At 41.6% G+C, this 15,649-nt stretch overlaps 1 protein-coding gene across 4 annotated transcripts in view; it reads left to right on the top strand.

The window, feature by feature from the left end:
• Positions 1 to 15,649, top strand: part of PRKG1 (protein kinase cGMP-dependent 1) — a 1,235,433-nt gene that overhangs the window by 1,204,680 nt on the left and 15,104 nt on the right. For all 4 annotated transcript variants that reach the window (XM_032883001.1, XM_032883000.1, XM_032883002.1 and 1 more), the window contains 2 exons: positions 6,387 to 6,526; positions 7,460 to 7,549. In XM_032883001.1, the coding sequence (XP_032738892.1) occupies positions 6,387 to 6,526; positions 7,460 to 7,549 (230 nt within the window). The remainder of the gene's footprint in view (positions 1 to 6,386; positions 6,527 to 7,459; positions 7,550 to 15,649) is intronic.

Raw genomic sequence — 15,649 nt, 5'->3', positions numbered from 1 at the left:
TCTAGGAGACTATATGAGGTCACATCTGATTTCAGTTGTACATTATGAAGACACTAAAGACATTACCCAGCAATCACCTATTATTTTGATGAAACAATTTTGTACTAAAATGTATATTTTGCTGAAAATAAGTCATGATCCTACTTTGAGAGGGGGGAGGGAGTGAGGCCTTTTTAAAATTTTTAAGACATTTAATTACAACACTGAAGTCCTAAAAAAGGATCAAATTTTTTATAAAAATGTTCATCATTGACAGATACTGGAATAAAAATGAAATACAGTTTTGGCTAACTGGGGAACTTTTACTAAAGGGGGAATGATGAACATAGATGTCTATTTCTAACATTTCATTCCTTAAAATAGAAATCAAAAATATATCCCAGAGTAGATCTCTTATTAGAAGATAGACATATTGCCTGGTTTTTTCCTTTAAAAAAAAAATGCTTTTAAAAGCCTTGTCGAGGTATGATTTACATCCCACAACGCTGAACACCACAATCCGATCACTGGCGTGAGCACCCCATGTCCTTCATCAGGTCTCGTCCAATCCCATCCCAGCTGCAACAACTACTCGCCCACCTTCTAAGCATGAGTCTTCTGCTGTGAGTTTTCTTATGCTGCGCTTCGTTTTCCCTCACTGTCTGTATTTCCTACCCGTGCAATTGAAGCTCTAGTTCAGTATGAACCCAGATAACAGTTCTCTCCGCCTGAGGAGGCCTTTGTTCAAATTGCAACACAGTGCTCCAGAAGGAAGTAGCATCTTCCTACTAGTGAAACGTTTGCAAATTCTAGTTTCCGATATAATGCAAAGCTTGGTTTCTGAGAAATAAGAGGAAGACTTGAAGTATTAGCCTTTTCTTGTTCTTTTTCCGTTTCTGGGAATTTTGAGAGTAAAACTAGTGTGATGCAAGGGTCGGCAGTCTTTTTAAAGTAGCTTCTGGGCCCTTTACCTGTGCTGTTGGTAGGACTGAGACCGGTGAGTGGGGATAGGAACAGGCATAAAGTGACAGCGGCCCGTGCTGGGTCATATTTTGCTTGGGCCTAAAGGGACCATGACCTATGGAAGCACCTAAGATTAAAAGTCACTGATACGCACTGAATGGGGGTTCTGTTCCCAACACTGGGTTTGATATGTGAGCCCTTTTATTTCGTCTTTCCAAGTAAACTGAGAATTAACCTCAATGTTATGGATAAGGAGAGAGGCAGGGTGTCAGTAATGTGTCCCAGATCACAAGCCAAAAAATGGTTGAGATTTAAACAAAAGTAGTCACATTTCAGAGCTCACGCTGTCAACCAGCACCCTCGTCGGCGTGCTACAGTGGTGGGGGGAAAGTCTGCAAGGGAAGACAGAGCTGGGGGGCATACCGACCCAACTAGGCTGGGAAGGCTCGGAACTGGCATGAGCCGATTTCGAAATCATCATTATCTCAATTTGACAGAAGCAGACTTAGGATAATTCATTTGGCCAACTGGAAAAATATAAAGCAAACTACATTTCACCTTAAAAATTTTCATGATTCGTCTTGCGAAAGCACTTTCATAATAAAACCTAATAGTGTAGGCCTAGTAAGTACAAACTGCTATAACTTACCCTGAGAGTTCATACTGAACAAAAGAATTTGGCAGGTCCTTTAAGGAGCTGAATAGTGTGGTTCAGTCCAAACTCGAATAGATTGTTATGCTATATACAACCTCTCAAGGTCTTTGCATTCATGAAACTCTAGCAGAGTGATGCCCACTGACCCGGAATCCTTAAAGAGAGCCAGATACTAATACATAGGTAATACAATTTAAGAGAGACTTCAAAATTTATTTTCCCTGAATATCACTGTGTTTACCCATCAAAACAGGGATGTATGCTAATTGTACAAAAGTTAAGCAACTCAAAAAAGCGAAAAGAAGTAGAACTGAAAATTTCCCTAAGGGAACACCATTATTAACATATTGGGAAACACATTTCTGATTGTCTCATCCTAGATTTTAGATATAGATATATACATACATACAAACATTATTTATGGGATCATAAAATGTATGCTGGATTGTATCCTGTATTCTTATATGTAAATATGTATATATAATATATACATATATTATCTGTGTGTATATAAATTTGGAGGGCTGTTTTTCCATAATAAAAAATAGACTTAGAATGACACTTGGGGCGCCTGGGTGGCTCAGTGCCTTTGGCTCAGGTCATGATCTCAGGGTCCTGGGATCGAGCCCCGCATTGAGCTCTCTGCTCAGTGGGGCGCCTGCTTCCCCCTCTCTCGCTGCCTGCTGCTCTGCTTACTTGTGATCTCTCTCTCTCTGTCAAATAAATAAATGAAATCTTTAAAAAAGAAAAGAATGACACTTGCTTCCCGTTAGTTAACATATGGTGTAATATTAGTGTCAGGTGTACAGTGGAGTGATTTAGCAACTCCACACATCACCCTGTGCTCATCACGGCAGGTGCCCTCCTTCATCCCCCAGGCCCCACCACCTCCCCTCTGGTGACCGTCAGTTCTCTAGACTTAAGAGTCTCTCTCTTGCTTTGTCTCCCTCTCCTTTTTTTTTTTTTCCCCTTTGCTAAGTCATCATTTTACGTCCTAGTTTTTATAGCTGCTTCGCATGGTCATATGATCATTTATTTTTCCACACTTTTCTGCATGGACATTTAGATTGTTTCCAAATTTTGCCATTAGAGACAATCTAAGAGTTTGACATGTTGGTTAATCAGGAGTGTATTTTTAAGAGAATCAGCTGCAGCAGAAGTGACTGTGTTTGTTGAATTAGCTCCAGCAGGAGTCCTCGGGCTGTCTGACTTCTCAGTTATGAGCCAGGATCCTGGGAGTCCTGTGTCCTTCTAGTTTAAAATAGAAAGGCTTTCCTTTAAGGAACTATACAGGTCTTTACAGAATGCAAAGGACAGTGGTTCCAGACGGTGGGACGGTTTCCACCCAAGCAAAGTGGAAACTGAAACTATAGTTTCAGTTGGCAAACTGAACAGAAAGCCTCCGCAGGTGAGCTGTTGGACTCTGTAAACTGCTTATAACTAATGATCATTACATTAGCAGCTGATGAGGCTGACCCCAGTCATCCCGGTGGCGTTTGCATGCGTACTACTCTTTAGAAGCAGCCCCTGCCATCCACCAGCTGTTAGCACCAGGTCCTCCCCTCTCACTTCAAGTCTTTGAATTCCACAAGGAGAAGCCATCACTCAGGTACCCCAGATCCTGGGGTAGGACAGTGGGGCTCTGGCATTTCCAGCATATGGGGGAAGCTTCGCGGCATGTAGCGCACAGTTCAGCTTTTCTCGTGAAGTCTGAGGAGGCCAGTTCCATTAAACTCTCATTTGTAAGGCATCAATCACTCTGCCATCAGTTTTCTATGCAGCTGAAGGGAAACAGCACTTACTACCAATAGCGTGGGAGCACAAACCCAGTCCTGCGACTTGACAGCTCTGTGGCCCTGGGCAAGATAGGACCCTCTCTGGTAATTCTCAGTTAGCTCCTCTGAAACATGGGGATGACAACAGTCCCTCAAAAGGGTGCCTAGAAGATTAAGGGAGAAAACTTACTCACTTTGCTATTCCTGACAATGGGAGCTTTATTACTATTAGCTATTATTATTAGTGATGATGAAGTCTTTGTAAAAACACAACAAACTTCTGTTCCTCCCACCCTTAAGAGTTGATGTCGTGACTGAAAATAATACATAGGGATGTGCCCAGCATGTCTGTGTTCCACAAATGCTAATTCCCGTTTCTCTCTGACATTACTGAGGGCTTCGTTTATTTCCCTGCATAGACTCTCCCTAATCTACAGTTCAAAACTATTAAAGAAATAACTAAATAAGTGCATGATTTTATCTCCTGTCCTGGCTGTGGTGAAATAAATATCTGGGTGTGGGTATAACGGTGATGCGCTGCTGAGAACAAAAATGGGCAATATTCATGGAATTGTGGAGTGTGTTCACTGGAAGGGAACTCAGGAGCAGGGTAGGCAAGGAGATGGGTCGCAAACAAATGGCCGTGGTCTCAAGAGGGGACAGACCCCAAGAGCTCATTGGCAGCCAACTGGACATTGTCGTAGAGATGATCTTATTAACCTAGTAGTCTCCGTGGTTGGGAATGTTGATCAAGGAAATGGCTGGGTTAAGAAAGCATCTTGTAAAAACATAAACTGAGAACTGGAAACTGAATCGCGTGGTTATTTGGCCATGGATAGTGTCTATGCAGTGTTGACACGTAGAAATCGTTTCTTCCCTTCCATGCCTAATTAAGGGTGCTTTGGGACAAAAGGCAAAGACCAAATACCCCATGCTTGTCCTCATAGCTTCCCTCATTTTTGTCCTGGGAAGGTAAGAGATGCACAGTGTGGAGCCGAGACCCCAGTGCCGTCGTGGCTTTGCCAGTGATCAATCGTCATGGTTCCCCACGTTCTCTCTTTGATTCATGAAGTCAGCAAATACCTAATAGGCATTTACTCTGTGTCAGGGATAGTGAGTCAAAAGATCCCACATTGCAGGTCGCTTACAGATGAGGGAAAGGAGACAGGAGCTGAACAAGTAATGAAAACTGTTCTGTGTAGGAGTTTGTGATAGAGCTGGAGAGAACAGGCAAGCAGGGAGGGGAGAGGCAGGGCCGTTTCTTTTACAGAGTCTGGGGTGAGGACATGCCGATGAGGAAACATTTGAGCAAAGAGCTTCGGGAACTGAGAGGGGGACTCCTGGGAATATCTGTGGGAAAATATTTGGGCCGAAAAGACAAGCAGACAGACTGAGGCACATGTTTGCAGTGTATTCCAGGAAGGGGAGCAAGGGGGTGGGCGTGGCCTCAGCTGAGTGAGTTAGCGGGTAGCTGGGATCCAGATGGTTTAGGACCTTGTAGCCGCTGTGACAGCTTTGTCTTTCCTAGGAGTGAGATGCAAAGGCACTCCAGTGTTTTGAGCAGAGGAGAGAGGGGTCTGCCTTAGTTTTGCAGACAGCTGTCCTATGATATCCGGCAGAGCCTGCTGGCTGGGGCAGGGGTCCAGCAGAGAAAATAGGGGCCGTTTCCCACCCCATGGCACTTTCTCACTTCAGGTCGAGATAACTCCATACAGTGTACTCTTCAGCAAGAACTGGGGCTCAGAGCAGAGAAGCAACTCAGCGAATTCAGGGTTGAAGTCCAGACCTGTGACCCCAACTCAGAGTTTTTTCCTCCCACCCTATGTACAAATAAAAATGTAGGTCACTATCACGGCGAAGATAATGGACACGTTTTCCATCGGGTGTGTAAACCACCTAAGAGACTGAGATCATTACAGTAAGGCTCCAGAGAGAACATGACTTCATTTCTTCGCTGGTCTTTAGCCCTGTGATACGGCTTATTTTTCAGGCTGACTGTCCACATTTCTTTTAGAAATGGGTGTCCACATTTTGTGTTTCATTACGCACGATCACTGGATCCAGTTGAATCCCACTCCTCTGTCGTCCTAAAGAGTTTCACAGACTGCGTAGAGGGCCCTTGGCTGCTTAAAGCAAATTCAAATATCATTTTTCTCTATAACCTGTCATAGAGATTTACAGACGCTGCCCATACCCTGAGGCCCGTTGGTGTGAAGTGTCCTTGTGTTCTCACCCAAACACCCGCCCTGTGAATGTCCTCTCGGATGGCATTCAGTCTGTACACTTGTGCGTGAACGACACACTTAGGAATTGCGCTACACAGTAAACAATTCACAACTCCAGGGGACAGTGATCCTTCAGCTGAAAAGCAGAAATGGTTTGTCAGGTCGTCTCCCTGAGGCTTTCATGTGTTCCACATAATGCAGGCTTGAAGATTGTTTGTGGCTCAACAGGGCTAGAAAATGTTGATATTGCTATTACGTGATTAGTCCCATCACCCACATCTCTTCATCTCCTCACAAGTCACCTTGTTGAGGGGTGCCTGGGGTGGGGTGGGGGGGATTCAGTGAAGCCTCCAGCTCTTGGTCTCGGCTCAGGTCATAGGATCCTACCTCTACCACAAGTGCTGGAAGGCAAACAGAATTTCATTTTTATGCTTTTTTGATTGCAGAAGAGAAACTATAAATTACGCTCAAACACACTATGTGGTAGGAAATGAAATAACACAGTGAGAATCCAACACACTTGCCCTCTCTCTATCCCAGCGGGCACCACACTAATTGAGCCTCTGGTTACACTCTTATCTGGTCCACGGGAAGGAACATGGATGAGGGTCACAGACCTGGATTTCTCCCGGCTCCGGTGATCACAAACTGTGTCGCTCAGGTGGCATCTGAGATGGGGAGGGCGTCCCTGCAGTGCTCATGCACTGGGTAATTTGGGGACGAGAAGGCATTCTGTTACATTAATGCTGTGGGCTCTTTCCTCACTTATTTTCTGTGTTTTTCTTGAAGGTCCAGTTGAAAAGTGAAGAATCCAAAACCTTCGCCATGAAGATTCTCAAGAAACGCCACATCGTGGATACGAGGCAGCAGGAGCACATCCGCTCGGAGAAGCAGATCATGCAGGGGGCGCATTCCGACTTCATAGTGAGGTACAGACTCCGCACCCTCAGGGATGCTGATTCCACTTCCCCTGGAAAGTCAGTCACCAAACCCGCCACCACCCCTGCTCACCAGCACACACTTCCTGCACCCAGGAAACATGTTCTTAAATCTGATTTTAAGAGAAAGTTTTGTTAGGCTTAAAAAAAAAAAAAAAACTTGAAGTTTGAGTCTGTCCTTTATTTATTTATTTATTTTTTAAAGAATCAGACTTGTGAAAAGAGCATGCTTTTCGCAAAGGAGGGATCTCGGTTTTTGATGCACTCTGTGACTCCAAAACCCTCTGTAGATTTCTGGAGCTTGAAAGACAAAATACATAACTATCCTCTATTTAATTATTTGAATAATAATATGTAATTTTTTTTTAATTTGGGGAAGATTAAAAAAAATGAAAGGACTATCCCACCTCCATATTTTCAGAGCATTGATAAGTGGATAATTAGGAGGTCTTCGATACAAAATAAATAAATAAAACCTGTTCCAGTTAATTTCTCAGGGGCATTTAAAAACGGGGCCAAAGGTGAATTTAAGGAACAGCACGGGAATTTCATACACGTCTATGTTGTGAAGTATATCTATTTTATATGCAGATAGACTGAATGTTTATCCCCACTCAGTATAGCTCAAGAGTCCATATGCTCTAAATAGCAGCCATACTGGGACCCCAAGAAGCCACTTTGGTCCATAATCCTTAGAACTCATGCACTCATTGTCTAGGACAGACTAGCTCTACACCACACACTTCTCGGGAGCCTGTTGCCTTCTTTTCCTCTATTTACAAACAGGTCCCTCTCTTTCCTTTAATGCCATTTCAAGCTTGGTAAATCAAGTATCAGACCGTAAATCTGAGCACTTAAAACATGTACATTCTTTTCAAGGACAACAATGTTGATAACCCTTGTTTTCTTGTTTTCAATTCCCAGATTGTACAGAACGTTTAAGGACAGCAAATATTTGTACATGTTGATGGAAGTGTGCCTGGGAGGAGAGCTCTGGACCATTCTCAGGGATAGGTAGGAGTTTTAAGAAATTTCTATCATTTCTTTTAAAATGTTGACTCTGGTGGTCCACAAGAAGAGTCCGTTATAAAGTATAAGATCATATTTACATGTTACATATGCTCATATTTCAGAAAATAAGTAAATATAGGGTGGGACCCACTGTACACACATGCTTTAGTACATATGACACTTGCTTTGTTTCAGATTCGTAACTAATGATAAAGGTCAGTCCCGCATGGAAACGGTAACCTAGCAAGGTATATGGCCTTTTTTGAACTTGAATATCAATCAGTTAACCGTATACCTAGAATTCAGTTCATTGCTGTGACATGAAGGGAATCGAGGTTTGTTCTAGTTGCTATCTGGATTAATTACCAGCCTACTTGTCTAACTCATTGGCCAGATGGACTGTCTGCCTTTCCTGACATTGAGAATTATGTTTTCCCCTGAGTTACCATTTCTTCTGGCTTTACATTGCTCTTCGGTTTCAAAATTAACAAGTTCCAGCCATCTTCTTCAGGCTTTCAGCTGATCTTGGGCAAAAAAGAATCTACTTATAAGCAGTATTTCACATAAACAATCTAATTCAGATTTACTTACGTTTGCCCTTTTAGGGCAAATAAAGTTGCTCTAGTGAGTGCTTGTTTCTCTATTTGTAGAACTAACAAATTAAAATCGATTCTATGAAATGTCCCAGGAGATCATTACCAATCCTAAATTTTTACTTAAAAGACAATTTTCCTCCCTTGTGAATTTCCTATGACTGATCAAACATTTAGACATCATCCTTGTTCCTTTGAAGGTTCACTTTTTGGCATCCTTTCTTTTTTTCATATTTGTTACAGTCTTACCCATGTCCTCCTTCATTGGGTAACCTCTTACTAAAACTCTGTCCTAGACTGCCCTGTTGTTTCCAGAAAGCCAGGCTATTTTTTGACAACTTGTTACTCTGTAGAGATCCCAGAATAGTAATTAATAGAACCCAGAATAGCTTATGAAGTCTCATCCCTAATAGCATTCTTACGGCAATTCCTATCTTTGCAAACATTGACCTTTAGGGTCTTATCCCCTTTGCCTTCCTTGTATATATCAAGTCGATTTCTTTTTACCTTATCTTGTCCTAATTACACTGATGCTGTGTTTCACTTCTTAAATTTAAAGTAAACAACTATACAGGGCAATGCATCATGTTGTCCTTGGGGCCAGAGTGAACATCTGTATTAAGACATTTATAGCACATTGTTGCATGATTTCTAGTAATATTTGAGCACAGATTATATGCCAGGCATTGTGCTAAAAGCCAGTGAATCAATGATAAATAAAGAAAAAAAAAAAAAGATGTGGTCTCCTTCTCCTAATTTACAGGCTGCTGCATAAAGGTACCATTCTGACTTCTGAGTTAATGTCTGCTTCTTCCGAATGTGGCTCTACTGTATCATCTTTGACCTGACCTTCCAAGCCCCTCATTTATTTGAAATATTGTCCCTGATTTGTTCTAATTAGAATAGAAGGTTTACAGGTGGAAGAAAACGTGAAAGCGATAATAAGCCACAGAGAGAGAGGAATGGCTTCAAGCTTCTCGTAACTTCTTTAAGCAGGCAACAGCAACACAAGTCAATCTCAAGTCCACATGTAAACATGCACAGGAATCCAATTTCAATCTAGTTTCTGAAAGAAAATATTATTTCCTATGTCTCCCTATTTAACTTGATTTGCATTTCGTTGGCTCATAAAAGCCAGCCCAGGCTCCTGAGGGAGACCTGTTTTGATCTGCAAGGGCACCTACGGTTGCTATTAATAAATGAATTACCTTTGGAGGAGAGGATGGAGGCAAACTATCCCTGGATGGTTCTTTCTCTACCTCCACCAGGATGCTTTTTTGGACAGTTCGATTTCCTTCCCTTCTATCATCATTGGGTTTGGGATACACAGTTGGTGAGTCCCCCAGCCCCAATGCGCTTACTCCTATGTGAAGAGGCACGATCTGGAGATAAAAGCTGCCTGCTCCTTCTCAAAGAGTCAGGACGACCAAAGCCTCAGCATTAAGAGCAATAGATCTATCACAGATGCGGGTAGCACCTTATTGCTTTTTTCCCCCTACTCAAAAAATTGGCCTGGGGGACAGCAGTAGGTGAGGGGGTTGGCTGTGGAGATGGAGGCTCCAAGGAATCCTGCGACTGACTAGCTCTGTCACTCTTTGTTTGAGGCTGGAAGTCCTAAAGGTTAATTGTTCACAAGAAACAACAACAAAAATGCCAAGAGAAAAAGGAAAATAATTCTATTAGTCACAGTGTCTATGAAAATATCCATAATCAAATCAATTCATATTCAATTCATTCAGCTTTCTTTTCGCATCCGAGGAAAGCAACAGTAGGGAGAAGCTATTCTGAAAGGATAAAGGAAATGTGTTTGGGTTGATTTTTAAGAAAGGCTTCTGTGGCTATTCTGTACTGACATGGTAATACCTCTAAGCCTCCGGGATTTAGCATAGGAAGTCTCTTTCACAGTCAGACCTCCTCTCACCTAGCCAGTGAGATGACCAGCTCCTGGCTCTCTTTTTTCTCATCCGCCTAGAAAAGGAACAGAGTGGTTTTTTTGTTGTTGTCAAAAACTAAGAATTAAAACACTACAAAAAAATAAAGTAAAATGATACCATATACACAAAGAGGACTGGAGGACTCTTAAGTTTATCTTTGAGATACAAATAACCCCACTGAAATGTTAATTGTTGCAATTATTTCTCTGGTTTATTCCTTAGGAGCTAACGTGTTTTAATCTTCTTATTTATGACTTTTTGTTTTCCACACATTCTGTACCAGTATTTGGAATAGATTGGGACACATTATATTTTATTCACCTTTCCTCCATAACACTGAAAGAATTGGCAATCCCTATGACTTCCTTAAAAATGAAAGATTAATATGATTGTATATAAATGCTGATATGTCATAATATTTACTAATATAAACACATATTTATTAAACTTGGTATAATAGATAGTCATCTAAAATTTAACATTCCAACTGCTACTGTAAAATTTTTTAAATATAGGTTAGTATTTCCTACTGAATATTTTAATTATTTTAGAAACCATAATTTTCAAATCAGGCACATCTCACTTCTGGTCATGTGTCCTCCTGGATGTGTTTTATAAGCTGGCGAGTAATTTAAATCTCCATCCTCTTTGATTCTAACTCTGTTGTGGATGGTAATTATTATTTAAATTCCATCTGGGATGGCAAAATGGAGAGTGCAGATCCAAAGTATGTCAGGGGGTCGGGAGGATCCTGAAACCACCTCATCCAGGGGACACACTAAGATAACACCTACATTTTACAACGACCTCTGAAACCATCCTGAAGACTCAGAGCAAGCCTTCCACCTTTCATGGTAGAGAAGAGCCCGCACTGGAAAGGGGAGGAGGCGTGGAGACATGGTTGGGAATCCCATCTCCTGTGAGATCAATCGCAATCAGGAGGGACACCGCTGGCCGGGAGAAGCAGCAGGAAGACCAGACCCCACACCAGGCCCCCCAGCACCGGGGGGCTGCACAGGGCAAACAAGAACCTGCACCATTTGGCTTGGAAAACCAATGAGGCTTACCTCGGCAAGGTTTTAAAATCAGCTGGACTTGGGTCCAGGGACTTTAGATGTCAGTGGGCTTAACTCCAAGAGGGCCTGAGGGCAACAGAAAGCAGGGTCCCTGCCCCGAAAGAACCAGCACAGTAAACAAGTTGCCAAAACGGCAGGGAAACAGCAGTTTGGAAAGTGCCTGGAGTACACGTGAAGGACAATTATTCACAGAGTGTGCACAGGAGCGGCAGGAATCCTCAGGAGACTTGTCCAGGAAAAAAGTGCTGGCAGGCATCTTTTCTTTTCCCTTTTCCAGCCTCAATGGCCAGACACTTGTGGGAGCCAGTGCTAACCCTCTCCACCTAGCTTGCTAGCACGGCGTGGCCCACTCCCGCATTCCCTGTGGACCTGTCTCTTTCCACCAGCTCCCCTCAGCAGCCATCTCTCCAGATGGACTCCTGCTTGGGGGGAGAGGGGAAGATAATCCAAGCACAGCACCATCCCAGTAGCCAAGCCTTCCAGCTGCCACCACCTCGAGAAAAGCCCAGCCCTTCGGTGCATCCACAGCTGTGGCAGAAAGACTAAGTGTGGACCACTCACCTAGTGAGCCTGCCACTTTTTTCCCCATGCCCACCTACAAGAAATAAGACCACAATCCCCTTTATAATGGCACCAAAAAGAATAAAATGCCTAGGCATAAATTTAACCAAGGAGGTAATACAAACAAATGGAAAAATATTCCATGCCTGTGGATTGGAAGAATATTGTTAAAATGTCCATACTACCAAAGGACTCTACAGATTCATTGCAATCTCTGTCAAAATACCAATAGCATTTTTCTCAGAACGGGAGTCATCCTAAAATTTGTATGGAACCACAAAAAAAGAGCCCAGATGGCCAGAGCAAGCCTAAGAAAGAAGAACCAACCTGGAGGTATCACAATCCCAGGTCTCCAGATAGACTACAAAGCTGTAGTAATCAAACCAATATGGCACTGACAGAAATACAGACACACAGATCAGTAGAACAGAATAGGGGGCACAGAAGTAAACTGCCACTATTGTATAGTTAAGTTATCTACAACAAAGGCAAGAATATGCAATGGGTACGAGACAATCTCTTCAACAACTAGTGCTGGATGCAGAAGAATGAAACTAGACCACTTTCTTACAGCAGGCACAAAAATAAACTGGAAAGGGTTGAAGACCTGAATGTGAGACCTGAACCCATAAAACCCCTGAAAGAAGACATAGGTAGTAATCTCTTGGATATCACCCTTAGCAACATTTTTCTAAATCCATCTCCTCAGACAAGGGAAACAAAAGCAAAAATAAACTACTGGGACTACACCAAAATAAAAAGCTTCTGCAGAGCAAAGGTAACCATCAGCAAAGTGAGAAGGCAACCTACTGAGTAAGGGAAGATATTTGCAAATGCCATATTCAATAAAGCGTTGATATTCCAAAATATATAAAGCACTCCTACAGCTCAAGGAAAAAAAAAAAAAAAAATCCAAGGATCTGAATATTCATTTTTCCAAAGAAGATACACAGTGGCCAAGAGACTCATGAAAAGATGTTCCACATCACTCCTCATCAGAGAAATGCAAATCAAAACCACCATGAGGTACCACCTCACCCCTGTCAGAATGGCTGGAATCAAAAAGACAAGAAACAACAGGTGTTGGCGAGGATGTGGAAAAAAGAACCCTCTCGCACTGTTGGTGGGAATGCAAACTGTGTAGCCACTCTGGAAGGAGTATGGGAGTTTCTTGAAAAGTTAAAAATAGAACTACCCTAATTCCACACCTGGGTATTTACCCAAAGAAAACACACTAAAGTGAAAGGGTTCATGTGTTTACTGTGATTGTATGTTTACTGCAGCATGATTTACGGTAGCCAAATACAGAAGCAGCCCAGGGGTCCAACAACAGATGAGTGGATAAAGATGTGGTGCACATATACAACAGAACATTACTCAGCCATAAAGAATGAGATGTTGCCATTTGCAACCACAGGGGTGGACCAAGAGAGTATTACACTAAGTGAAATAATCAGAGAAAGACAAATACTATATGCTGTCACTCATCTGTGGAATCTTGAAAACAAAACAGACTCTTAAACGTAGAGAACAAACCAGTGGTTTGTCTCCTCCAGAGGGGAGGTTGGGGTAGGGGGAGGGGAATGGGTAAAATACATGAAGGGGAGCAAGAAATACAAACTTGTAGTTATAAAATAAATCAGTCACAGAGATGAAAAGTACAGCATTGAGAATACAGTCAGTGATATTGTAATAATGTTGGTGACAGATGGTGACAACACTGAACCATGGTGAGTACTGAGTGATGTAGAGTCACTGAATTGTTAGGTTGTACATCTGAAACATTGTATTTACACTTGGACCACAACGAGAAGCAGTATTTCAAGGAAATGAGTCACTTTCATACTAATTTCATATTCCTTACTTTACAGTTGGTGGTTAACCTTCGTGGGTTGCCATACCCTTCAGGTATACTCATGATTGGCGTTAGTAGGCAAAACAGGAACGTGCTGTATCTTTGCTGCTTTCTATCATTTCAGGACCCTATTTATGACAAGTAGATTAAACACTGTGATTAAATCGAAAGCTGGGTCTATCCATAAGTATACATACGCCTCTAATTCTCTCAAGTTGTTATCAACTGCCATCTAGCTAAAATAAAATTACCACCCCTTCCCATCTAGCTAAAATAAAATTACCACCCCTTCCCAAAGAAAGTATAAGACCCTATTCCGTCCTTGTTTTAATTGAAATGACACAACTGTCAAGGCATAATTTATTATTTTCAAGAGCTATTTAGGGCAGTAATTTATTTCTTTAAGCAACTTTCTGTTGATAAAACAAGCTTTCATTTTTATTTTAGATCAAATATATGTTGTCATTTTCAATTCTAATAGTAATTTTTCATTTTGAGTCACCCGAATGCTATGCTTTGTGACTGCATTCTAGAAGTACATTTTAAAGTCTGCAAATTACCCACATCAAAGGTTTAGTGATAAAGCTCTGTTGCTGATAGATATTTTGTATGCATATACTAGGTCAATTTGCCCCATAACATGGAAACAGATTTGAGATAGCATTTTCATTTAATTTTAAAGATCAGTTACAAATATGCTTCTGTAGGGGAGAGACTCAAAATAGATTTTTCAAGGAATGGAAACCAGCTTTCTAGAACCTTCCAAATTCCCAAATGGCTCAGAATCAGAGAAACCTTGAAACAGAGCTGTCAAGCACTGAGGACCCAAAGGTGAATGTTGGTGGTCAGTTTACTTTACGATGAAAGTTGGGAGTGATCTATGGCAGTTAACCTTGGCCATGAAAGGCAGCAAATACCCCAAAGACAGTGTTAATTATCACAGATTCCTCACTCCCATCCCCAGAAGACTTCAGATGTGTCTATGTTATTCAGTTTTCCTAGATTAAGACACAGCAGCTAAAGAAGACTATTTCAGTGCTCAGTTAGAATGGCTCATATTTACCAGGGGCCCAGTTGTGTGCCAGGCACTAATTCTAAATATACGCAACAATTATTTGTATACTTAAGACAATCCAGTGAGATAGTTTCTATTACTGGCCCCATTTTGCACAAGAGAATCATAGAGTCTGAGGGAGGCATAGTTAGTTGCTCAAAATTAAATAAGTGAAACCCGAATTTGAACCCAGGTTTCTTGCTTCAGTGTCCATATTCCTAACTTAGAGCCTCCTCCAGTGAATCTGAGTTTGTTTTAGGGTTTTTGTTTTCATCTTCCTGCTAGTGACCGATTGAGTCAGAATACACCTTCTGCCGAGATTTCATGAGAGGTTGATCTCTTGTAAATGTTCACTATCCTGACAATATTTACAGTGTATTTGTCTATTTCGTCCCATTACCAAGTGAATAAGAAGGAAAACAGAAATGTTGCCCGGAGTGACAAATGCAGAAACAATTCCAAAGAATAACCAAGAATTTGTAGGCTTTCAAAAAGGCTCACCGAAATCCACAGAATTGCAGTGTTCCCTCTGCAAAGTGAGTTCCAAGTCAGCAGATGGTTGCAGCATACAATGTATCATTCCTGCTCGGAGAAACTTTTTCTTGTCCTTATCTATTCACAATTGTTTCGTGCATACATTGTTGAAGAGGAACTAGAGTTTTCCTAAGGAGAGTGAAGATTCTAGTATCTGTGAGTGTAGATAGCCTCATGCCTTGAATTGTATTTCAAAAGGAAACTGTTTCTTTGGGAAGAGCTAATTATTTCAGTGATAACTCAGGGGACATTAGTAGTTGAGGAACTTTGTAGGAAAAAAACCAGGTCTGAGGTTTTAAAATACTCATTTGTCAAGCTGTGTTCATGAATATCTCTATTTCCCCTTGTGAATGCAGTAACTTCTTAAAAGCAGATTTTGGTTTTACTGTTTTCAAACAGCCATTCTTTGCAAATGAAGCACAGGAATATCTTGAAATGAGAAAACAACTGAAATTGTGTCCGAGAAACTAATGTCTTCTGTGCTTTCCTTTTCTGT

This window comes from Lontra canadensis, unplaced genomic scaffold, assembly GCF_010015895.1.
Source record: "Lontra canadensis isolate GAN:19392208 unplaced genomic scaffold, GSC_riverotter_1.0 scaffold85, whole genome shotgun sequence".
Classification (NCBI taxonomy): Eukaryota; Metazoa; Chordata; class Mammalia; order Carnivora; family Mustelidae; genus Lontra; species Lontra canadensis.
This window is presented reverse-complemented; position numbering and strand designations above follow the sequence as displayed.